Source organism: Coprinopsis cinerea (assembly GCF_000182895.1).
Source record: "Coprinopsis cinerea okayama7#130 chromosome 12 map unlocalized cont3.12, whole genome shotgun sequence".
Classification (NCBI taxonomy): Eukaryota; Fungi; Basidiomycota; class Agaricomycetes; order Agaricales; family Psathyrellaceae; genus Coprinopsis; species Coprinopsis cinerea.
The window spans coordinates 478,937-500,106 of NW_003307533.1; the positions used below are offsets into that span (position 1 = coordinate 478,937).

At 50.6% G+C, this 21,170-nt stretch overlaps 10 protein-coding genes across 10 annotated transcripts; 4 read left to right on the forward strand and 6 right to left on the reverse strand.

Annotated features, from left to right (window-relative positions):
- Positions 1-372: 372 nt before the first annotated feature.
- CC1G_11254 (hypothetical protein) lies at positions 373-2,943 on the forward strand (the record flags this gene model as incomplete). Its single annotated transcript, XM_001834703.2, has 10 exons — positions 373-812; positions 873-1,225; positions 1,847-1,946; positions 2,007-2,028; positions 2,093-2,180; positions 2,234-2,341; positions 2,406-2,499; positions 2,565-2,622; positions 2,676-2,708; positions 2,764-2,943. The coding sequence occupies 10 exons, from the start codon at positions 373-375 to the stop codon at positions 2,941-2,943; spliced, it is 1,476 nt and encodes a 491-aa protein (XP_001834755.2).
- Positions 2,944-3,297: 354 nt separating this feature from the next.
- Positions 3,298-4,202, forward strand: CC1G_11255 (hypothetical protein; the record flags this gene model as incomplete). The annotated part of the gene is made up of 3 exons (XM_001834704.2): positions 3,298-3,663; positions 3,721-3,788; positions 3,845-4,202. The coding sequence occupies 3 exons, from the start codon at positions 3,298-3,300 to the stop codon at positions 4,200-4,202; spliced, it is 792 nt and encodes a 263-aa protein (XP_001834756.2).
- Positions 4,203-4,506: 304 nt separating this feature from the next.
- Positions 4,507-8,978, forward strand: CC1G_11256 (hypothetical protein; the record flags this gene model as incomplete). The annotated part of the gene is made up of 14 exons (XM_001834705.2): positions 4,507-4,623; positions 4,680-4,994; positions 5,047-5,286; positions 5,341-5,565; positions 5,619-5,811; positions 5,862-6,007; positions 6,065-6,757; positions 6,805-6,885; positions 6,933-7,233; positions 7,292-7,769; positions 7,826-8,061; positions 8,113-8,664; positions 8,722-8,880; positions 8,941-8,978. 14 exons carry the CDS (start codon positions 4,507-4,509, stop codon positions 8,976-8,978), a joined length of 3,774 nt encoding a protein of 1,257 aa, XP_001834757.2.
- A 130-nt stretch (positions 8,979-9,108) lies between these two features.
- Positions 9,109-9,549, reverse strand: CC1G_15396 (hypothetical protein; the record flags this gene model as incomplete). Its single annotated transcript, XM_002910072.1, has 3 exons — positions 9,109-9,225; positions 9,281-9,457; positions 9,514-9,549. The coding sequence occupies 3 exons, from the start codon at positions 9,547-9,549 to the stop codon at positions 9,109-9,111; spliced, it is 330 nt and encodes a 109-aa protein (XP_002910118.1).
- Positions 9,550-9,751: 202 nt separating this feature from the next.
- On the forward strand, positions 9,752-10,361 carry CC1G_11257 (hypothetical protein; the record flags this gene model as incomplete). Its single annotated transcript, XM_001834706.1, has 4 exons — positions 9,752-9,774; positions 9,833-9,945; positions 10,003-10,211; positions 10,269-10,361. The coding sequence occupies 4 exons, from the start codon at positions 9,752-9,754 to the stop codon at positions 10,359-10,361; spliced, it is 438 nt and encodes a 145-aa protein (XP_001834758.1).
- Positions 10,362-10,518: 157 nt separating this feature from the next.
- Positions 10,519-11,277, reverse strand: CC1G_11258 (hypothetical protein; the record flags this gene model as incomplete). Its single annotated transcript, XM_001834707.1, has 3 exons — positions 10,519-10,872; positions 10,928-11,007; positions 11,082-11,277. The coding sequence occupies 3 exons, from the start codon at positions 11,275-11,277 to the stop codon at positions 10,519-10,521; spliced, it is 630 nt and encodes a 209-aa protein (XP_001834759.1).
- Positions 11,278-16,244: 4,967 nt separating this feature from the next.
- CC1G_12381 (hypothetical protein) lies at positions 16,245-17,387 on the reverse strand (the record flags this gene model as incomplete). Its single annotated transcript, XM_001834709.2, has 6 exons — positions 16,245-16,267; positions 16,317-16,675; positions 16,725-16,880; positions 16,941-17,011; positions 17,081-17,282; positions 17,347-17,387. The coding sequence occupies 6 exons, from the start codon at positions 17,385-17,387 to the stop codon at positions 16,245-16,247; spliced, it is 852 nt and encodes a 283-aa protein (XP_001834761.2).
- A 197-nt stretch (positions 17,388-17,584) lies between these two features.
- On the reverse strand, positions 17,585-18,438 carry CC1G_12382 (hypothetical protein; the record flags this gene model as incomplete). Its single annotated transcript, XM_001834710.1, has 6 exons — positions 17,585-17,799; positions 17,852-17,902; positions 17,954-17,982; positions 18,040-18,110; positions 18,163-18,352; positions 18,422-18,438. 6 exons carry the CDS (start codon positions 18,436-18,438, stop codon positions 17,585-17,587), a joined length of 573 nt encoding a protein of 190 aa, XP_001834762.1.
- Positions 18,439-18,951: 513 nt separating this feature from the next.
- On the reverse strand, positions 18,952-19,404 carry CC1G_12383 (hypothetical protein; the record flags this gene model as incomplete). Its single annotated transcript, XM_001834711.1, has 1 exon — positions 18,952-19,404. One exon carries the CDS (start codon positions 19,402-19,404, stop codon positions 18,952-18,954), a length of 453 nt encoding a protein of 150 aa, XP_001834763.1.
- Positions 19,405-19,563: 159 nt separating this feature from the next.
- On the reverse strand, positions 19,564-20,916 carry CC1G_12384 (MOZ/SAS family protein; the record flags this gene model as incomplete). Its single annotated transcript, XM_001834712.2, has 4 exons — positions 19,564-19,947; positions 20,183-20,288; positions 20,405-20,688; positions 20,815-20,916. 4 exons carry the CDS (start codon positions 20,914-20,916, stop codon positions 19,564-19,566), a joined length of 876 nt encoding a protein of 291 aa, XP_001834764.2.
- Positions 20,917-21,170: the final 254 nt, after the last annotated feature.

The following is a 21,170-nucleotide window of genomic DNA, read 5'->3' on the forward strand; positions in this document are numbered from 1 at the left end:
CACCCCTGCTTTCACTTTCACTATACCCGCCGCCTAAGTCACCTAGGCTCCACCTGTCTTTACAAGCTCTTGTGATTGATTGGCGACCTCCACACATGCTCTCCACCTTTTGGGCACATCGCGAGTACCCCGGGCCCTTCGCTTCTTCGGATCTCGTTTGTACTGATCGTGACATACGCCCTTTCGTTATGTGTGGGAATGTAATTTAAATCGTATATTGATACCGGTCGCAGCGTAAAATATGGTCGCAGCGTAAAATATAGTAACTTGCCCTTCCGTTCTATGGGCCCTTTGTCACTGTGGCATGCGAGTCAACAAAGGCTCGTAGGTTTATAACTCCAGGGAAGATGGCTGACCTAGTTTTGCAATCCCATGGCGCCTCTCATCTTCTCAGACGCTCCCACCCGCCTTCCCTCCCACCGCGGTCGGGGTGAGGGAGAGCTTATAACGGTATCGGCTAAAAGAGCCTTGTTGCTTCACCCCCTCTTTGACGGATATCGTCTGATCGACGTCCCTACCTTGCACTTTGGAACACGCCTATTCCCCCTACTCGAACTCATACTTGGCTCTACCAACCTTGTCCTGGAGAAGAAGCTCAGCGTCTTGGAAGTCTCGGGGGAGGTAACCCAATACGTCGTTTATCATCATGAACAATCTGCAAGAGCCCCTGTTAACCAGACTGTATCGGCAATGCTTACGGAAAGTATCTGGCGAGGACCAATCCTGGTCATGAAGGTCGCTCCCGGCTTCGACTTCCTTCCCATCTCGGACTCTGTCCCCGAGATTCAACATGTGAAGTTCGTGTTGGAAAGGTCGGTTTGCGTCTCAAAGGTGCTGGGGATCTTCTACTAACCACACTCCTCCGTCCGTAGATTCCTCCTCGATGCCACTGGCACGATCCCGGCCACCGATGTCGCCTTTGTACCAGAATCAAACGCTGGACGAAGTGAATTGGACCCAGAAGCGACGTTTGAAGTACAGGCGCTCGAAGTCGACATGCAGAGCGAATGGGACCTTTCCTACTTCTCAGATACTAGCGATGAAAATGCAGCCTCCGATGAAGAGATGTCCTTCGTTGAGCACGAGGAGTCCTCGGATGCTTCGCCTCACGATGTAGCCATCGTTATTAATGAGGTTTCTACCATGGGACCGGCTAGGGGTCTCAAACGCGGCTTTCAAGAGATTGAAGGCCCTTCCAGTCCCCCCGCCGCCATCCGAACTCGCTGTGACTGCCAGGCTTGACAATATGTACACGGGTGATACTACTTGCGATGTATCCTATTAATCAATCGTATTGTAAATATATCTGTTTGAATTGGGCTTATACAATCCAAGCGTCACTCAACTTGGAAATCATGATTCTCTGGCTTTTCCATGCGTGTGTCACCTAAGCTTCCCGCTTTCACTGGATGGACCCTCATGATCAGCTCCCCTCGATGAGAACGTGCAGGCCTGACCGCTTCCTCAAGGCTGGGGCCCTGTACATAAGCTGTCGCTCGCACTAGCCCCTCTCTATATCGATTCTGAACAACACCTCTCCAACGTATCAATGAAACTGGGATACAAGACACAGCTGCTCGTCTCTGTCGTGGTCAGTGGATCGATCTAAAAACTTTCGGTTTGCATATCTAACACATTCAATAGATAGAAGTCTTCGTACAAGGTAGAAAACATAACCAGGAGGAGACCGGGATACTCACCAGCTGTACCCTACGGTCAGGCTATCTTGTCCATTCGACAATAACGTGTACACTGGCCATCCTCGTTGCGCACACCAGGACTAGGATTCCTGCTGTCTTACCACTTACGCTGACGGCTTTATTCTGTATCTCTCTGTCGGCTACAGCCCTCGATGCAGCCGTCCTCATGTCTGAAGAACTGGACCGCTCCGTATCATACCCGGAAGAGCTATGTCGACCAAGGGTTCTCCTCCAGGTTGCGAGTTCGTGAGTCCTTTGCTTTGACTGCATTCGAGAACAGTGGTACTGAGGGAACTCTCTTCCCAGGATGATCTTTGAGACTCTCGTCGTTAGTTATTACCGCCTCGTGAAGATCTTAATGTCCGACACTGACGACTTCTCCCCTTGCACAGATGTCGAGATGGCTCCAGCTGTGGTACAGTAACGCGTATTACAGATCTGTACTCAGCGGGACTATCATCGTCCTCTTCGCAACCATGGGTTAGTACGATGATAACCAGGAGAACATCGAACTGACTAACCCGTCATACGAGGTATATGCATATTCGAAATTATCCAGGACCCTTGTCCCATCAGAGACGACATGATCTATTACCAGTGGACCAACGTTGTCGTAACCGGGTTGCTCAGTGGAATGATTGGTCAGTGCTTCGTAGAACATGTCTAGGAAACCCGCTATTCAGCTCCATCCGCATCCAACTCCAGTCGTACGATCCCTTTGGATGAGGGCTCAAATCCATCGAAACCCGACGTATGGATCTGTTTTGAACCCGGACTCTTACCCAGTCATTTCCATGCTGTACGCCAGATTCCAGTCGCTTCAGCTCTCCAAGTAACCTCCTGACCACGACCAATCATGCACAGTATTGACTCCGGGATCGAGTTTCCCGTACATGCATTAATAAACCGCCTCATACCATTCGTGAGAGGTCCATACTTCACCGCCTTCAACCCGCTTACATCCGCTCTTCCTAGCACCCATTACAAGCTGCCCTCGTCCAGGTTGCGGTATTCCATTCGCACAGATTTCCCAAAATTTTCGCTTACGCATTCACACATTCAGGCAGTCAGTGCAAGTCGGATCATTCTACAAACTGTTCTTGGTCGAAATCCGAGAAGTCTGGACGAAATTGCCCGCCAGAACATATCCACGACCCCGGTACTCGACACGTTGTTTGAAAGTACGGGCTCTCTAGCGATACCAAGCCACGGCTCCGACGTCCAAGCCACACAACGGGAATAGAATACCGTTGACCCCTTATGATAACTCTCACCCTGTATATGTAAACACGTTGTTCAAACTGCGATCACGATCATGAACCCTGAGTCCCTTGTCGGCTTTGCAACAGGGGTAAAATGAAGGTCCAATCCTACAACTGATATATTCGCTTGCCACAGAGCCATTGTCAGCTTTGCCACAAGGGAAAAAGGAAATGATCAAGTCCAATCCTGTAACTGGCATATTCGTTTGCCGCAAAGCCCTTTCGCAGTGGGAGAAAGACACCACCACCTTGACCATGGAGGTCGTCGAAAGAGACAAAGGTCGTTCTGAATGCTATAACCTGAAAGGTGGAGTTATCCAGTGCGGCTAGGCAACATGCCCTTTCCCCCAACTCCTGCAGATAGCCCAGCCAGGCCTACAAGGGCATCTCGTACTTCAGCGACATCGACACCGACTCGACGTCCTACCCATGGTTCTCGGCAGCCTCTTGGAGCCAACTCGACACAGTCCAGCCCGACTCGGCGCACTCGCTCTTCCACTAAAGCAGAGCGAGAGGCAGCTCAGGCAGCGGCAACGCGCGCTCAGCACCCATCACCCGTCGTCCGCCGGACCTATCTCCATAATCGAACTATGCGCCCAGAACGGAGCTCCAGCATCGCCAGCATTCCATCAATCTTGAGCGACTCGACCCTTCCTTCACTGACCGACCTCTTTCCCCCACAAAAGCCGCTGCCTTTGCGGGTGAGGCCCCAACACGTTTTTTTTTTGTCCCTTCAAAGTTAAATGATATGCTCGAAGATCACCGACATTTTCATGGACAATGCCCTTTGTGCACTGTGCGCTCGAGTTCCAGTAGACGCTGTCAGGTGCGTTCGACCGACAAACACAGTGGAAGCAGCCCATTTGCTGAACCATTCTTTAGCCTGCAGTGCGGTCACTCCTTCTGTACCAAGTGCACCAGGGAGGCCTTCCGTGCAGAGTTTAGGACGAAACTGGAGGACTTCCTAGATGACGACGCGATCAAGGTGCCCACAAGTCCCCGTACTCAAGCCGAGATGGTCGCGACCATCAGAAAGAACGGCAGGGATCCTGAAGACATATTCCGCTACCAGTGTCCAATGTGTCGAGCCACAGTCAACGAAAGCCCAGTACCCAACTACGTGCTTCGGTCCCTGGTGTCCGAGTTGCAGAGGGAGCTGATCGTCTTCCTAATGGCCAGGGGAACCGGCTACAGGGCTACAGCTGATGATTATTATAAGTTTGAAGGCCTATTTCTGTAATAAACTCGATGTAATACTTTCCTAACTTAGAAAGGATTGTTCGTGCACTAACCCTGACTTTTGAATATTGTAATTATAATGTTGAGGCCGTGATATGTCATTTGAAATCGTGGATTCGTCGTGGAATTTCAACTTTTTGAATTTGGCAAGTTGAAGTCGGAGCCATCAGAAAGTCACGCGCTGGTCACGTTGTCCTGCTCGCGAGTCACGGTTAAATTCACCCAGGCAAGAACTTGCCGTGATGACGATATGATCGCTGCCAAACATCAATAGCCTTGAGCTTGAATCTTGAAAGCCGACCGCGATGGGCACCGTTGACATCCGGCGTCAGTCCACTGTTCTTTCTTTCTTTCCATGGTACACGCCAGACGTCGTCTCCTCAATCAAACTCGACGAATACGACCCTAATTCCCCATACTATGTGAGTAGTTTCATAAATCGCTGTTCTCGCGTTTGATCAATATCTCGATTTTCTAGCCCTTCCTCCGCAAGCTGAAGGAGTACGACGATGTAATCGCCAAACAGGAGGATGGTCTCTGCCCCCGGGAATATGATCTACTTGTCGATGATCTAGAGCAAGGGTTCCATATCACGTCTCTTGCGCCCGGTAAGCGCATGACTCTAGCCAACACAGGCCGCCTGTTGGACGGAAAACTACCTCACCACACTACCATTCGCGTCCTGAGGTATATCTCCGCTAGCAAGTATTATGACGTTATAGCAGATAGAAAAGGTCCTGGCTCTCGGGAAGTACTTCGGCACGTTAAACAAAATTGGTGGCTCAAGCATCCGGTACCTAGTTGATTTTATTTCCATGCTTCTCGCTTACATATGTGAAACCTAGGCCTGCTCCCACTTGGGGGATTTGTCGCAAGTAGTCGAAGCTTTCATCAAACTCGTCCAACAGCGCTTGAAACAGAAGGGACGGGGCGTGGACGCCGAACTCGAAGGAGTTGAGGCACCGGGAGATAGGGTTACATGCCAACTGGCGCTCCAGCTACGCGGCGGCATGTCCACGTCACGATATTCGAAAGTCGTTGCGAATGTAGCTGCCGTTGCGCTCAATCTAAACATTATGTTTAAGGTAAGTAGCCTTGTCAGTTGTTGCAATGACCGCCTTTTTATCGCTAATATCCAGGGATTTCTCGAAATTCCAAATGGATTCAAGGCCATTGGCCTCGCTGACCAGTCCTTTTCTCCCGCCCTCAGGCAGGCTTTCAACGAGATCTGGTCCTCTGACAAGAGTGTGCGCGCTCTGCGAATGCCGTATCAGCTGTCCACCCTGTTTACTCCGTTCACTGCCCTATGTCCGTGCCTCCTGGTGTCCGAGAAAAACATCATTTGTCCCGAGGAATTGCTACTCGTAAGTTCATCCCGGTGTCATTTGCATACACATTATTTATCGTTTTGACCCAGTTATCAAAGGCTATCGGGAATCAGAAAGATCCTGAAATTATGAGCTGCGAGCGTACACTCTTCTGCACCTTCGAGAAACTTGCTACCGGTGATGTCGCCAGTGTCGACCTTCTCTTGGAAGAACTAGCAGATCGGATGATCCGTGAAGACTGGGCGGGGAAGCTGAAGAAAAGCAAACATTTCTATGCTCGTGGTGCGTGTTCGTCTCCTAATAATAATTGCTCAAATCCTGAGAAGCCCTAGGTCAACAAGTTGGATATTCTCCTGATTGGCAACTATGGAACGCTCATGTCGAAGCTCCGATCCCTTCGTCGTGGCCCATTACTCCCATTGGGCTCGATCTATGCAAGGTATTGGGGCCCTGTACACCATCCTCCACCGACATCCAAGTTAGTCCTTTACCCTCCCATTTTCCATTACTCTAGCGTTAAAATCACAAGAACAAGCAACGCAACCAGAGCGAGCCCAGGGGGGCCATGACGGCAAATAATGCACGTAGCGCTTCTTCCCGGCAGCAGCAATCAGCTAACCAGGATCAAAGCACCAGTGCTGTTGCCGCCCAATCCCATATGCCGAACCCCAGGGCTACTTCTAACGGCGATGAGGTGGACCAGATGATCCTTGAAAGCCTGATCCTGGGTGGAACAAACGACCAAGTAGATATCGACGTCCTCTCGAGCGACGATGATGTCGAACCACCTCCAGCTCCGGCTATTAAGCCAGGCAACGATGACGTCCAAGGTTCAGTGAACGCCAACCCAGGTCTACAGAAACCCTCAGGCGATGACGACAACAACGATTCTACGGGGACACACCAGACGCCTCGTCGCAATCCCCAACGGCCTGGGAGACATGATGGACCGTTAATCGACCCTTCAGCGCCCACTAAACCGAGGAAGCCTCCAAGGACTTGCGATACAGAGCCTAAACAACCAATCAAACCTTCCGTCGGCCCACCGTCCACCGATGCCGTCCCGCACCCTCATTCTCCCACCGATGCAATTTTCTCCGCCTTCAAGTCTGTTAGGAACCGAGATGAAAAAGCCTGGGTTCCTCCCACAACTCGCCAATCCCGATCACAACTCCCCGTTAGAGAGGGTAGAAAGACAAAGACGCTCCGTATAGATGAACCCAGCCCGGTGAGTCCCCTGTTTATATATCACAATCCTCAACTGAAACGTAGCAGAAATTCACAGATCATGCCCCCTTTGAAGCGAGACTATACAGAGCCAATGGCGACCTCTACACCTGGCAAGGTTTTGCTCATGTACGTAAATTCCCAATCTCTTGCTCCCTTGTCTCATCCTCCCACAGACACAGGACCAAGCAACAGAGATGAAGGCCGTTTTTTCAACTCTCGAAGAGGACTATGTTTCACCTAAGGAGCCCAACAGGGAAGGAGATGGGAAACGGCCAAGATTCTTGAACGACCCAGACTCCTCCTGCATTTTCCGCATTCCCGAGGCCGAATTCTTAAAGTGGTCACCTAGGGAAGTCCAAGACGCGCTCAGAACTCGTAACATCCTGGTATACGACTGCCAACGTCGACCACTGCCTTTCAACTATACATCTGCAGAAAGTCTGGGACCCCTGGATCGGCGTACGGACATTCAAGGTCGGTACTACACCTATGTTTTTGGTACCTGGTCGTCCTAAATCAGTGCACCCCCCAGACCAATCATCCTCGACCGTCGATGGTGATCTTCAGACAATCGTCCGTTCAGGGACAGCGAGACAGGTGGTTGAAAACGCGCTTGGGCCACATGCATATCGGAAAAGCCTCAACAGCCTCAACCATCCTGACCCTCTGGCGGAGAGCACGATTAAACCGTATTCCTCCGAGCTCTGGGCATGGAGGAAGTCGAATTCCGGCGATCACTTCGCAACGAATGCCCTTCCGCCCATATCCGATTTACGCTGGGGCTTGCTTGGCACCACTGGGGCGAAGCATGGAATTCATATCGACGCACACGGCTTTGGGACCTTTGTAGCGCCCCAGTGTGGCTTGAAACTCTGGATGCTTGGACGCCCCAAACCTCCCTTGACTACCTCCTCGATCTCAGTCTGGTGCGATCCTGAGTTTGATGTGGACGCTCCCAATAGTCATCTGTGGGCATGGGAAGGCGTCGTTTTGGGGCCGGACACGACTTTGTGGGTTACTTTTATCCCAATCCAATTGTGACACTGAACAATTTCGCTCTCTATAGGATAATGCGCCCCAATACGGCCCATCGGGTCATCACTCTGGAGAACTCTATCGTTCATGGAGGGCACTTCATCGCAACGTCCACGCTGCATGAAACTCACCTTGGTATGGTTCACACTACGCTTCGAGGACACATCAATACGAACAACAGCCACCCAGTCGTTGTCCTGGAGCTCATGCAGCGTTTAATGGCCGCCTTTCATCGGGAAATTGTTATCTGCGGCCTCACACACAAAGGTATGCGTTTTATCCACACTGTATACAAACGACGTTAATGTAGTTTCTCAGAGGATCCTTTCCTTCCCCGGTTCGAAACGTCAGAAGATGTCATGAACTTCTTCATGTTCTGCGTCTCCATTGAACTGCAGAACGTCCTTTCTCCATTGACGTACTCGTCTAGTCGACAGTATGACCTTACTGACGTTCCATACTTCTTGCGCATTGGGGCGATCCGTACACGTGGTCTGATGTTCGACGTTCTTGACCATCTCCTCGCAAATGTCGATCTGATCCCATTGGAAGGCGGGGATGACGACATCCCACTTCACGGCCTCCACGATATTTTCTTTCCTATGCTTGCTTGGCAAATTTGCGCGCTACGTCGTTATATCACTCTGGTCAACGCAGCCGACGACAGCCTCGACGGATCTTCTCCACCTGGGATTAACCGTATCTCTCGAACTTGCTTTAATCAACAGTTGGACTGGGTTGTTTCTTCCCATGTGGTGCTCCAGGAGGAAGTGGAAAAACTAGAGGCATCCGGCAACGTCATTGAATCGCTGAATTGGACGTATCCCAAGTTCTCACTGAGACGGCGTCAACCCCCATCCCCTCATCGTGGTAAGGAGAGTAGTCATACCTAACTACGCCGTGTCTGACTATCCTCTGGGACTCTAGAGCTTGAGTCTTCCCGCATCCTTACCGATGGGTTGCGGCCTGGTGATAGCTTTTATCTCGTTGCCACCATGGATCAACACACAGACCCGACTGTAATCTCCTTGGCACGTTTTCTGGCTCCAGTTCGTCATAAACTCAAACGTGCTCAATCCGAAATGCGTATGTTCCATACAGCCTAGTTGCTACTCAAGTACTCAAGCTGACCGATGGTTCTCGCAGATAAACAGCCAACCAAAAAACCGCGCACTGAGGTTTAGCGAGCTATGGCATAGCCTCCATCCGTGTACATTACTTCCAACCGCAGTCGCACATATAAAACATATATAGTACTCCCTGTATAAACCAGAACACTACGGCGTAAACGAATCTTTGGCTCCGAATCTTGCTCTAAGATTTCCACAACGTCATAGCGAAGATTATCAACGAGAATACTATCGTCTGCACGGCAAGTAGAATTGTCATTTCCCGGCGATTCTGTAGTGTGATGGTTTTGAACCTCTGCCACTAGTGGGGTGTCATTAATAAAACTGGAGAAACATGTGATCAGTGATGGACTTACGAGGCGATCCTGATTCGTGTTCAATGACTCGACCCTGGTGAGCCTTGCCTCCAGCTGCTTCACCTTCTCAGTGATATCTTGTTCGAAGAATTTCGTCAATCTCTGGTCACTGGAAATCTCTTTCAGCCTCTTCCGTCGCTCCTCATCCAGTGATTCGAGGTTCGCTATGCGAGTTGTCTAGGCCAGCTCACGTCAGGAAGCAGCTCAGCCAAGGTCAGATGGAGGGGACGCACCAGGCTTGGACGATTGGAACTTTTATCGGCCTTCATGGTTGGGTGGGGTAAGGGTGCGGAAAGTCTCATGAGGTGGGTCCTTTTAACTCGTCGTGGCCTGCATTGAGTACAAAGGATCTTTGTGCAGTCGCGGTGGCAGATTTTTCCTGGCCCTCAAAAGCAACCACTGGTCCGGTCTCCCATCCCAGCCACTCACATAACTGTACCGACTTCCCCTACTTCACGTACTTCAGCTTCAATGGACGAGGTCACACTTCGCAAGTGAGCGGACTGAACATCACATGTGGTCCTTTTTATGGCACTGACTATCATTTTCCAGGCTCACGACCACATTCCACGTCCTCATTATCATATCGACGGCATACACAGCAGTCCAAACAGCTCTAATCCTCGCCCAAGACATTCGCCACCTTTTCGAACAGCGACGCCGCGGTAAGCCAGCGTTTCTTTTTCACCGGCAGTGGTATAACCTCCTTTACTTAATTGCAGAACAAGCTTTCGAAATTGCTGCGTGCCGATCGAAATACGACGCCAATCATTGTGGAACGTTTCCCGCCCCGCTGTTAGAAGAGCAATGCGCAGAACTGAGCTTATGCATGATTCGGGATCCAGCAGTCATTCATCGATTTTCTTTGGTGGGTGAATACCTTGGGAAAACTGTGAATGGCTTCCTTGGCAGTATCTCATGGGGATCAGCGGTGAGTGTGTCATTTGGTTGGTCTTGGGCCCGTCTCATCGTGTCTTAATACCCCCAGGCTTTCATTGGAATCACGTTTACGACCTGGTTTCCTGTATGCTACCGCTGGGTCAGGTCTGCACTATCGTACTTTTTGGGCCCCGAATTGTAATCGTAGGCGTACCTTCGAGGCCACTTGAGGCACCCTCTTACTTAGTGAATGCATCGATTTCGCCATTTTTACAACTCTGGTCACTTCAACTAGAGACTACCGCGATATACAGCGCCAGATTGAAGAGAAAAACAAAACCCTACTCGAATGATGGGATTCAGCCTCGCCTTGCTCTGTGAAGGGTCGAGTCCGCCACCCAAGAACCACGGTCCTGGTTATCGATAGAGAAATACAACATCGCATGGGGGAATTTCCGACCCTCCCCATGGCGCACCGAGACCCAAGCATCCCCATCCCAGTACCAACTCCGAGAACCTTCTTCATCATCACTGTCCGCGCGTGTCGTAAAATGGACATAAATTGAGTTGTCCGGAATACTTTGGCCTTCGGCGACAGGAGGGGGACTGGAGATCCTTTCTTCACTTGATGAGGTATAATAGAAGTAGGAGCCGCTGGGACCCCTGCCATAGAGTTGCTTGCGCTTGCCCCTGGTGTATGGGTTGGGAGGGACCTAAACCACGTTAGATGCTAAGTATAGGAAAGCATAGCATCCGAATTGCACTTACTACTGATCCCATGTTCTTTGCTTTGCCGCATCGCTTGCGCTTCGATGCCTCAGCTCCCTCGGACTCCTTCCCGCCAGCGCCTGGGGACGGCGAGAGGAGCATGAATATATATCGCCATAAACATTATCACTAAAGGTGGGATAAAATTACTCACCGCTAACAGCCTGCGCCTCGTCACTGGAAACTGGGGCTGACTTTCTGGCCTCGCCGGAGGGCTCCTCTCGGAAGCTTCCTTCCAGAGAGATGGGCAATGTTAGAGTTCGTGATGTCTTGTCTTCGTCTTCATCAAATGTAAGTCGCATACTAAAATAACGCCGCGGAAACTTGGTGATCGATTGAACAGCCTCCATGTTGGTGAGTTCAAGAGAGTCGTCGGTGGGTGGCAAACTTACAGAAACGACGATCACAGCCTCTTTTATAAGATCGAAACATGCAGACAGTGGCCATGGTTGTCTCCGCCACAGACACCGCGCACCGTGTGGCTTCTCTGTTCAAACTTAGATCTCTGCTTGGAAGGATACACGCTGCGATCGACTGTCAGGCTAATCCGGTTGTCAAGGACCCAACACGACGCGACATATACATTTATAATTAATTATAACCCACTTTTTCCCTGGATCTCTCGATTCTCGAATGGCCCTTCAGAGTCAGAGGATGTGATCATGAACAAAGCAACATGTAATCGACAACAAAGCTGAACTGTGGCAGACTACTATCCCTTTTCTTATTAAACTTACCCTCCGATTTCGTTTGTACGTGTTTGTTCGTCTCTCTCATGGCGAGGGGTGCACCCTGGCAAGGTTCCCTTGCCATTTATCCACCACGATGCACTACTGCCTTCGATCGACGGTCTTATTGAAGACCACCAAGATACGGTACATTAATGTTGTATAGGCGAGCTCTATAAATACAGTCCGCGTAGCTCCTCGAAGGAACGTCATCAGATACCCACCTGCTCCCTCCCTTCTACCCAAGGATATCTTCGCTGTACGTGTACACGACGAACGCTCTATAGTCGACTTGCGCAGCTTCCTTGGTTATAGGGAGGGTTTGGGTTTATTCCTTGTTCAAAGGAAGGATCGCAACACATCCTTCCCTTATTCCGTCAACGTGGAAGGGTATCGAGGCGTATTGGCAGTAGATGTCCTCGATCGCGACCAAAGTCAAAACGGGCGTAAGCTTGTTACGATAAACGCGGCCTCCTGAGATGGGATACCTCTCATAGGCATCCTGCTTTCTCTCTTCCCCCTGGAGCGGGGTGTAGTGTTGGACGATGGCAAAGGTCTGAACCACCCCCTCACCATTTTGACGGGTTCGCCGGTGGGAAAAGATCTTTTGGATATGTCCTGCAGTCCAATCGTTTTCATAGTTGGGAATGTCGCGAAGGATGACGCCAGAATTGGATTCGGAATGGTGGATGCTTGCGAATGTGTCGCCTAGACGGGTGATGGCGGATCGTTCGAAGACGCGATTGGATAAGCGACATGGTTCGCAGTCGTAAACAGAAACCCATTGCTTTAGGAGATCGAATTCGACATCTGTTAGTTCAGTTGTCTGACGCGCATCCCAGATCTCTCGTTCTTCGACCTTTCGATACACCTCGTCATAGTACAACACATCGGTTGTCCTCGTGCCTCTGGTCTCTGCTTCGAAAGTATGCCGGAAGCTTTCGAGGATTGCCGAAACTCCTTCTGGGAGTATATCGCTGTGGAAGTATGCACGGAGGCTCTGGGCACCGCAAAATTTCCCGAAAAGCGTCTTCTCGAGGTCACCTTGTTGAGGTTATTTTTGATGAGCAAACGGTAGACAGCCGATGAGGGAATAGGTAGAGGGACCTTACCTGATCGCTGGTTGTGGTCGAAGTTCTGAAGGATGAAATTGTACCTCTCGAAGGGGAAACATCGCCAGGCGTGAGTGGGCCCGAATCGCTCCAAATGGGAATCAAAGTGAAGGGCCATGTGCTGATAGGGAGTGATGCTGGTGTTCGGGTACAAGTCGAGGAGGGTCTTTAAATATTCGTGCATGTGGTACTTGTACTGTTTGATCGTGGTCCTATTGATCTTCCGCAACGTTGCTAACTTGACTGCGGTAGCAAGGTGCATGAAGTTGTCGAGGCGTCGCCTCTCAATAGAGTCAGCAGGTTTGTTTCCCCACAGGCGAATAAGGGTAAGGGGCAGATGGACTAGACAGAAAGCTCGCCACTGGTCCGCAGTGAATTTTCCCCATTTCCTTTCCCCAGGATGTTGATGCGCAGTATCCATCCGTGTTGGATGAATCATTCGTTGCATGTCGGCGCGGATTTCAGCCAAAGTTTCTCGACCAAGCACACGGGTTTCCTTCCTGGTTGCGGTTGAGAGGAGGTTTCCCTCCTCATCGACAATCCCTAACTCGAATCTCTGTTGACTCCAGTAAGGATCGAGTTGGGTAGTACAAGAAACGAAAACCCACCTTAGCTGTGATGTGTTCTACCAGTTGTGGGTTTTTCATCTTTCCCAGATCTACCGATGTCACTTCAGAAGGTCTTGTCTTCGCGCGGTAGAGGAGAAGGAGATCTGCCTTCCGTAATGCATTGAGTTTGCCCTTGGAAGCCGCAAGGAAGAAGTGGTCGATGTCTTCGGCGCTTTTAAAAGTCGATCCCTCGTGGAAAGTGAGGGCAGCACTAGGGGAACCCGAACTTCCGGAGTCAGAATCACTGTCGCTATAATCGCCCAGCTCTTCCGGTGCATCAACTGGGGTGAAGTCTTCTTCCAGACCCTTGCGCTGAAGGTAGCGTGAGCGAGCAGGCGAACCAGGCAAAGAACATTTCACTCACATAATCACGAAGTTGAACCAGTAGTTCCTCTTTCGAAGCCCTATGATCGGATAAAGAGAGTTGCATACAAAGTTGCCGCACGACAGGCTGGGTCAGTGATCCCAGCTCTTGGTCTGTCCCACGGTGGAGGATCTCGTAAGCCCTTCTCATCTCATCTTCTGAAGGCTCTTCCAATAAGGCGTCGAAAGTGATTCCGTCGCCATCGTCAAACTCGACATCCATACCCCAGACATCCCGACAATGGTGTTGTACGATGCGCAGGTAGAAGGCATGCATGGAGTCGATAACCGTAAACCGAGTTGGGTTCCAATACGGTAGCCGAAGCAACTCGGACCATCGGACGCCATACTTCTTTCTGATCTTGTCGCGAGCACCCTGAGTTTCCGCGTCCTTCCAGAGTTTGGCTGCTGCAAGATGCTCCGCCCACGTCCTAGGTTTCCAAGTTTCATAATCGATGTTATTGATATCCTTCTTCTTCTGTTTGCAATCGGAGCAGAAAAAAGTGGACGCGTAATGAGCGAAGCCGGCCATTTGTCGGGCAGCGGGAAGATCGCAGACCAGTGGGACCACAGCGGCCTAACGAGACATCCAGTAACGTAACGTGATGTCCTCGTTAGCGTGTACCCTTTGTTCCACAAGGCGAGGAGCTCGTCGACCAAAGGTTTTAAGAAGTAATTGATTTGATCGTTGGAAGGCGAGTGAGGCCCGGGGATAATGCCGACAAGATAGATGTTTTCCACGTTGTAGCGGATGGATGGAGGAAGGTTGAGGCAGATCATATAGATCGCACCGATTGACGATTTCTTTCCGCTTTCCCGGCTTCCGAAAGGGTTGAGTCCATCCATGTTGAGACTGAAAATGAGGTGACTCTCCCCTTCTGGACTGTCCACAAATATAGCGTTGTCGGGACCACGGAACCGGCGAAGGCAAGGCGCATCCCAGATGTCCCAATTATCCGAATGGGGGTTGGTGTGAGAAGGGATTGGGTTTTTGTAGAGATAGGGCTGCAAATCGGGTCGTGAATAGAGACGAGCGAGATAGCTGCTGAAATCTTGGTAGAGAAACTCTCGAACCGGAAGCTGGATTTCTCCAACAGCACGCTTTCTCTTTTTCCGCAGTGGAGTATCGCAGGATTTTCCTGGAAGGTATAGGTACAATGGTTCGGGAGGGGAACGCCGTCGATAGTTTCCAGAGGGTAAATGTTGCAGCAGGTGGGACAGGTGACGTATGCACGGTATGATGGCTCGACTTCTAGGATGCGGGAAACTGTGCGGAAATCGACGGGAAGCCCTTTGGCAGCGGCCGCTTTTAGCTCTGGATCCTCGCACTGAGTTGCAAAGGCCTTCAGCACGAGGGAGAGGCAACGGAGAACAAATCCGCAAGCGTTAAGGGACAAGCCAGGCAGATAGTGGAGGGTGGCGACCATGAGGTAAAGACCGAGAACGAGGGAGTGCATATACTGGAAAGCGCGTCCGTAAAACCTGTCTATAAGGGTAGAGGTTAGCCTAGCCGCCTTGCAATTGTCAGAATCTGAGGTAGACGTACCCGTGGTAACAACGTACTCCCTTTTTCTGACAGATCTCTGACGAAGCCACTCCTTCCAGAGTATTTTGCGGAGCTTGGTGCTTTCTCGATTGACCTTCTCCAGTAAACCATTGGCTCTTTGGCGGACAAGAGGGTGTCGGGAGTCGATGTATCGGTTGGCCTCTGATCGTGCTGTAGCTAGCGCTTCTTGATAGCCGATCAGAACCGAATTCGTCATGCGGGATGGGTCCAGCTTGCAGACCTTGACCATGTCGCTCTCGGAGGCACCATTGATGAAATGTCGAGAATAGACATCGGGGTCTGGTGTAATGGCGAAGATAATCGATTCGTCCTTGGCAATTTTACGCGCATCGTGAATCTGGTTGGCGAGAGCGGACAAACGAAAGTTTACCTTCCTGGTAGGAGGGGTTTTCTGGGGATGGGCAGGGGCGGGAGGACTTTCCCCAATTTCAGAATTTACCGATGAAATCGATTCGTAAGAGGATTGTCGGGAGAGAGTGGGGGAATTGCCCTCCGTGCTTCGATCTCGCACGAATCGGGCATCGTCGAGGGTATGTGCAACCACCTCTCGTCGTTCTTGACGTCGTTGGTGTCTCTCCCACTCTGCTGCCTCCAACCAACGCCCTCTCCCTGGCAAACCGGTCTCTGGATTGACCTCCGGAGTCTCCGTTAAGCACTCCAAGCAGACACAATGGAATTTGGGCTTTGGAAGGACTTCGTTGCGACTGGATGGTGTGGTTAAATGAGGCGGAGAACGACTAGGCTGAGACTTCGACCGCGAGGGCCCTACCCGCTTCCCCGCGCGATTCATGGTAGAGGACGAGTTTGAAGTTGAGTTGAGGGAAGAAAACGAAAAATGAATATTCATCGATAACAAATTCCATCGATGTTCGAATTTGATTGTACAAAAACTAGACAGATAACATATTGGGAAGCCCTTTTGAGCATAGTATCAAGCATTTACGAAATGTCAATTCCGGAAACTTGTGTAATGAGATGGAACCAATGAATTCCTTGTCCCATGACACCTACTACCCTTCCCGTCCTCCTCCCTCACTCCTCCCCCTCCCCCACCACCCCCTCCTCCTCCTCCTCCTCCTCCTCCTCCTCCTCCTCCTCCTCCTCCTCCTCCTCCCTCCTCCTCCTCCTCCTCTTCATCCCCCTCTTCATCCCCTTCTGCCTGTTCGTCAGTTTCATCCTCGTCCCGTGCTTGAAGAAGTCTAGCTGTCTCTGCTTCTTCGTATTCTACTTGTTCCTCTCCGGAGCCACCTCCGCATGGCAGCGAGAATAAAACCAAGTCTTGATCATTACCAGCGTCAGAAGCTCCTGCCTCACTTCCCTCTACCAAAAGAGTATCCTGAGTTCCCTCCGCAGTCAAAGCCCTACGCGGACTGCCTTATTCGTGAGCAAGAGGTATGGTAAGAGGCTAGCGTCACACACCGATGATCAGCATCAACAGCGCCTGCCGCTTCCTCCTGTCCGTTGGCTCCCTCGTCTTCCTCATCTCGAACTCTTTTGCGAACGATGTAGCGCATTTTGGTCTTCTCCGATTTTCCCTCCCTCGAGACTTCAAACTTGCCCATAACATGTATTGCCCTGGTCAGGTAGGGTGGTAAGTGGCGTTTCAAGAGTCCGCAGTTGGAAGGGTAGACCTACGTTTCACTCTTACTCTCGAGGACATATTCAAATTGGGTGGTGAGATGGATGTTAGCCTCGACCTGTTCTTTCTATGGGGTTGATGAAGCAATCATAGTCAGCCGAGATGAGGCTGGTGCCTAGCCCCTTCATGTACGAACCCCAGAAGGAAGGAGGTTGACGGGGGTGATAGCATGGCCTGCACTTTTGTCGCCTTTCACTCGCAATCCGATTTGCATCGAAACACGCTTAGGTTTTCCAGTCGAATCCAGATTTACATGTTGAGGCAACGAAATGTTGAAGATCTTCAAATCTTGCCCAAGATTGAGGATGACTGCTCGATGCGGTTCTAAGACCACGGACCTTTCAATTGAACGCAATGAGCCTTTGGTTCGCCAAGGAGGGATCTCGAAAGGTATGTACGCACCAAAGACCGGAAGATTCGAGCTCAATCTCGCCTTGTCTCATGACGGTAGTGAAAGGGGAAGTACTGACGATGGTTTCTCGACGGTGCTTTACTCATGATGTCTTATATATATAGGCGGCGTGACAACTCGAAAACAAAGGACAGTCTTGTCACAGTCACAACAGTCGAGTAAATATTCTGATCTCATTTTGATCTCATTTCATTCAAAGGGCTATGTCAAACAGCAATGCAGTGTATTCTACTTTCGGCCTGTCTTCGCCTTGGCTTTAGGTGCAGGTTGGAGGACAGATGAAACTGCCCGAGGCTTCTTCGCACTCGCCGCCGCAGCGTTCTTGGGGGCATTGGCGGCAGCGGGAGGGTTCTTGCGCTTTCCGGTGGTCGTCGAAGACAGCAAAGCACTGCCTTCTGGACGCAGTGACCTTCCGGGCTTCGCGTTGCCCAAAACCTTGGTGCCTGTCAACTAGCTCAGCAAGGTGCGTCTTCCTGCATGCTCATGAGAGATTACCTGTCGGGAAGATTTTCGCTTCCACTGGGGGGCCTTTCAAAGTTTTCTCAACTGGAAGATAAATATTAGACAGTATCGACCGACTAGAGAGCGACCACTCACCGGAAACGAGTCCCATCACATCGATTGGGCTAGAAATGAGTGTTAGATAGACGAAAACAGTACGGGGAGGTGCCGTTATCGCTCACTTTGGGCCAAGAATTTCCAATGAGTATTTCTTTGCTCGTTCCAGGGGAATTTCCATTTTGGCATGGTCGCTCTTGACTTGGAATGAGTACAGCAGGGCAGGGGAATCAGGAATAGAGACTGACGAATCCAACAGTGAAAGATGCAATGGTGCTTTTGACTTCCTCGCTGGATCCATCAGGGAGATAAGCGAGCTCGAGAGCGCTCCTGGAACGCTTGTTCACTACTTTCAATGAGGTGGCCGCATTGGTAATAGTCAAGGGGCCAAAGCGAGGGGTGATGGCGTAAACGCGTCCCGGTTCGAGGTTCAAAATCCTGACGAGGTGCGTGCATATTGTGTCAGCGCCGATCACTGCCAGGACGAGGCCAGTTGACACAACTCACCAGGTGATTTGAGACATCGTTGGTGTTCGAGTTGTTAGTAGCTTCGGTTGGACGCCTTTCCAATTCAAGGACTGTTTATATCGTAATTTCCCTCCCTCCCCCGTCTTTGTCAAAGGTAGCCACGTCGCGATGCCACCTGAATTCAAAGGAAGACGGTATTGCTGTGTTGCAGTTTTGTGGCTTGCATGGTAACCAAGCGCGGGCCTCAAAGAGTCGACAATCGCGATCGTAATTATAAAGGAAGTGAGATGACCATGGTGGCAAAGAAGGAAGATTCTCGTAGTCATTATCGAACATCAAATGAGTCTACTGTTTAGACCTAAGTCATACTTGCCCGGCTCCCGCCCTTGCGATAATCCTGAAAGGGTGACATTTAGAGCATTGCGGTAACTCCCTTCTTCGGGATGCACTTCACCTGGGTGCCTCTGGCTTCCGAGTGGCTGGTAGTTTTCCTTTGAGCTCGAGAAACCTGAGGCGGGGTCAAGGGTCTGGTTGGAATCAAAGAGAAATAGCTGATCATGAGTGGGACTTTACGTTTCGAGCACGGTATCCAAAGCCTTTATACCACCATCCTGCAAAGGACCCTTGTCTTCAAAGACGTGGACAAATCTTGGATTGAGCCCTCGAGAGAACTTCATGACGATGACTGCGCCGGCTACTGGCGACGAGGCGTAGCGTTCGGTGAGAGCCAGATTCTTCGGAAGGTTGCCTCCTTCCTGGTAGAAGACGATATAATCGGATTCAGTGCCGTCCTGGTCGAGGATCGTGATGTTCTTTTGTTTAAGCAGGGCTGTAGCACCGACGACTGTCTCGACAGCTGGATATTCCGTATTCGACTGGTCGAACCTGAGGAGCGGAACTTCAACTACTTCGAGAGATTCTTGATTCGGTTCTGCAAGGACACCTCGAACGACGACGACGTCTTTGAAAGGAGGGTCTTCTGTGAAGGCAACGCGAATGACAGGGTCCACAAGCGAGTACATGGTGTGAAAGGGATGGGCGCCAGAAACGTTACAGGGCCGTCTTATAAAACAGATCTATTACTTTGTTCGTCGGCTTCCGTGTTAATCACCGACGATCGCGACGTCCAAACAAACTCGGAGATATGTCCACAGGGTAAGGTAAGCGAGAAGCCCCGCTATCTAAACGTAAACATGGTGTAGATCTATCCTCATTGGCTTCACTCCCCGTTCACGCGCAACCTTCTCCACCATATCGCTTGTTATGACGATCTCTTCCACGGTTTGGTTGACTTCCATTCGCCGTGTCAGTAGCCCGCATTCATTCAGTGCAAAAAGAGTGTCCTGAACCTCCAAGTTGGCTCCCTTTGCGATGTCAGCAAGAGTACACCTGATATTGACGTGGGGTCCATCTCGTCCTGCGGAGAATTCTCTATGGATACCTGGTAGAATGACATCGAGCCTGTATCTGCTAGCGAGGTCTTGGTCTACGCACCATGAACGACTCTCACTGGTCGCTGGAGAGCGCTGGATTGTGGTTCCAATGAGGGAAGGGCCAGAACGCATCTAGTTGGACAAGTACATTAACAGACAGACACGTCCTAAAGGGGGAAGGTATACCTAAAGAATCGGATGAGGGCCGCCACCCAGTATGACATGTAACTTCTCAGCCCAAGGGCGGATAGCGGTCGTTCCGGGGTACCGGTTTGGTTGTTCCGTCTGGACAGCTCATAGCCTGTGAAATGACGAGGGATCACCAAACTAAGTCATGTCATTTGCAGTGGTTTAGAGACGTGCTCACTAAATTCAATGAGCAGGGTTCCCAGTCCTTGACGCTGGTACGGAGGAAACACTGCAAGGCAAGCGAGATTATGGCCATCTTGAGAGGCTTTTTCCTAGATGATGATCTTGAGACAACGTAATTAGTGCGTCTCGCAGAGAAGGTCATATACCTTTGAGAAAAAACCAGCCAGCTGCTCTCTAGATGCGTCCGAGATCGTTAGAACATAAAAAAAATCTTAACAGCAAGCAGTCAGCTAGCTGGATCGTTTCATGGTTGCTGAGGGGGCAGTAAAGCAGACTTGCAATCGTCGAGGTCGAAGAATAAGGTTTTTTCGTCAATGAACAGTTTGCCAAACAGGGATAGATTTTGACAGTAAAGCTGATAACGGGTCTGCTCATGTCGATGAAGAGGAACGAGAGTAACGCGACCCTTACCTGTCGTGATGCTCCGTCAACTTCCCATATTCTGTTCGGATTCTTGTTATACACGATCTTTCCAGGGGGGTTCTCGACTAGACATGATTCCTGTTAAATGCAAGGATCAGATCACTGTATGTCATCTGCCGAACAGGTTGGATGGAGAACGCGACTCGCCTTATGTTCCTTGTACGTGGAGCCCTCTGTGAAGTACTTTAGGCAACCATCGCATACCCAGAGCCTGTCCAATTTGAAGCTGGGGTTACCGCTGTACAACCCTGTAAATAGATCGACTGCGCTGGGTCTGACGTTTCGTCGGCTAGAAAATGTCGTCATGACTGATGCCTCGAGGTCGACTTCTAACTCTATATCGGAAAGAGGATATGGCGATGGATACCTGGAGGGGCTCTGGCTTTAGTGGTTTTCGAACTTGATGCGAGAACGAGGAAGGTTACCAAGCCGTTATTCCCCAACCAGCAAAGATAACATGATCGATGTTCCGCCTTCTCCTCGACGACTCCCAAAGTTCCGCCGATAAAGTATCATTTTCCCCCCTAATGGAAGTTCCTGGCGACCTTGAACATGACCTA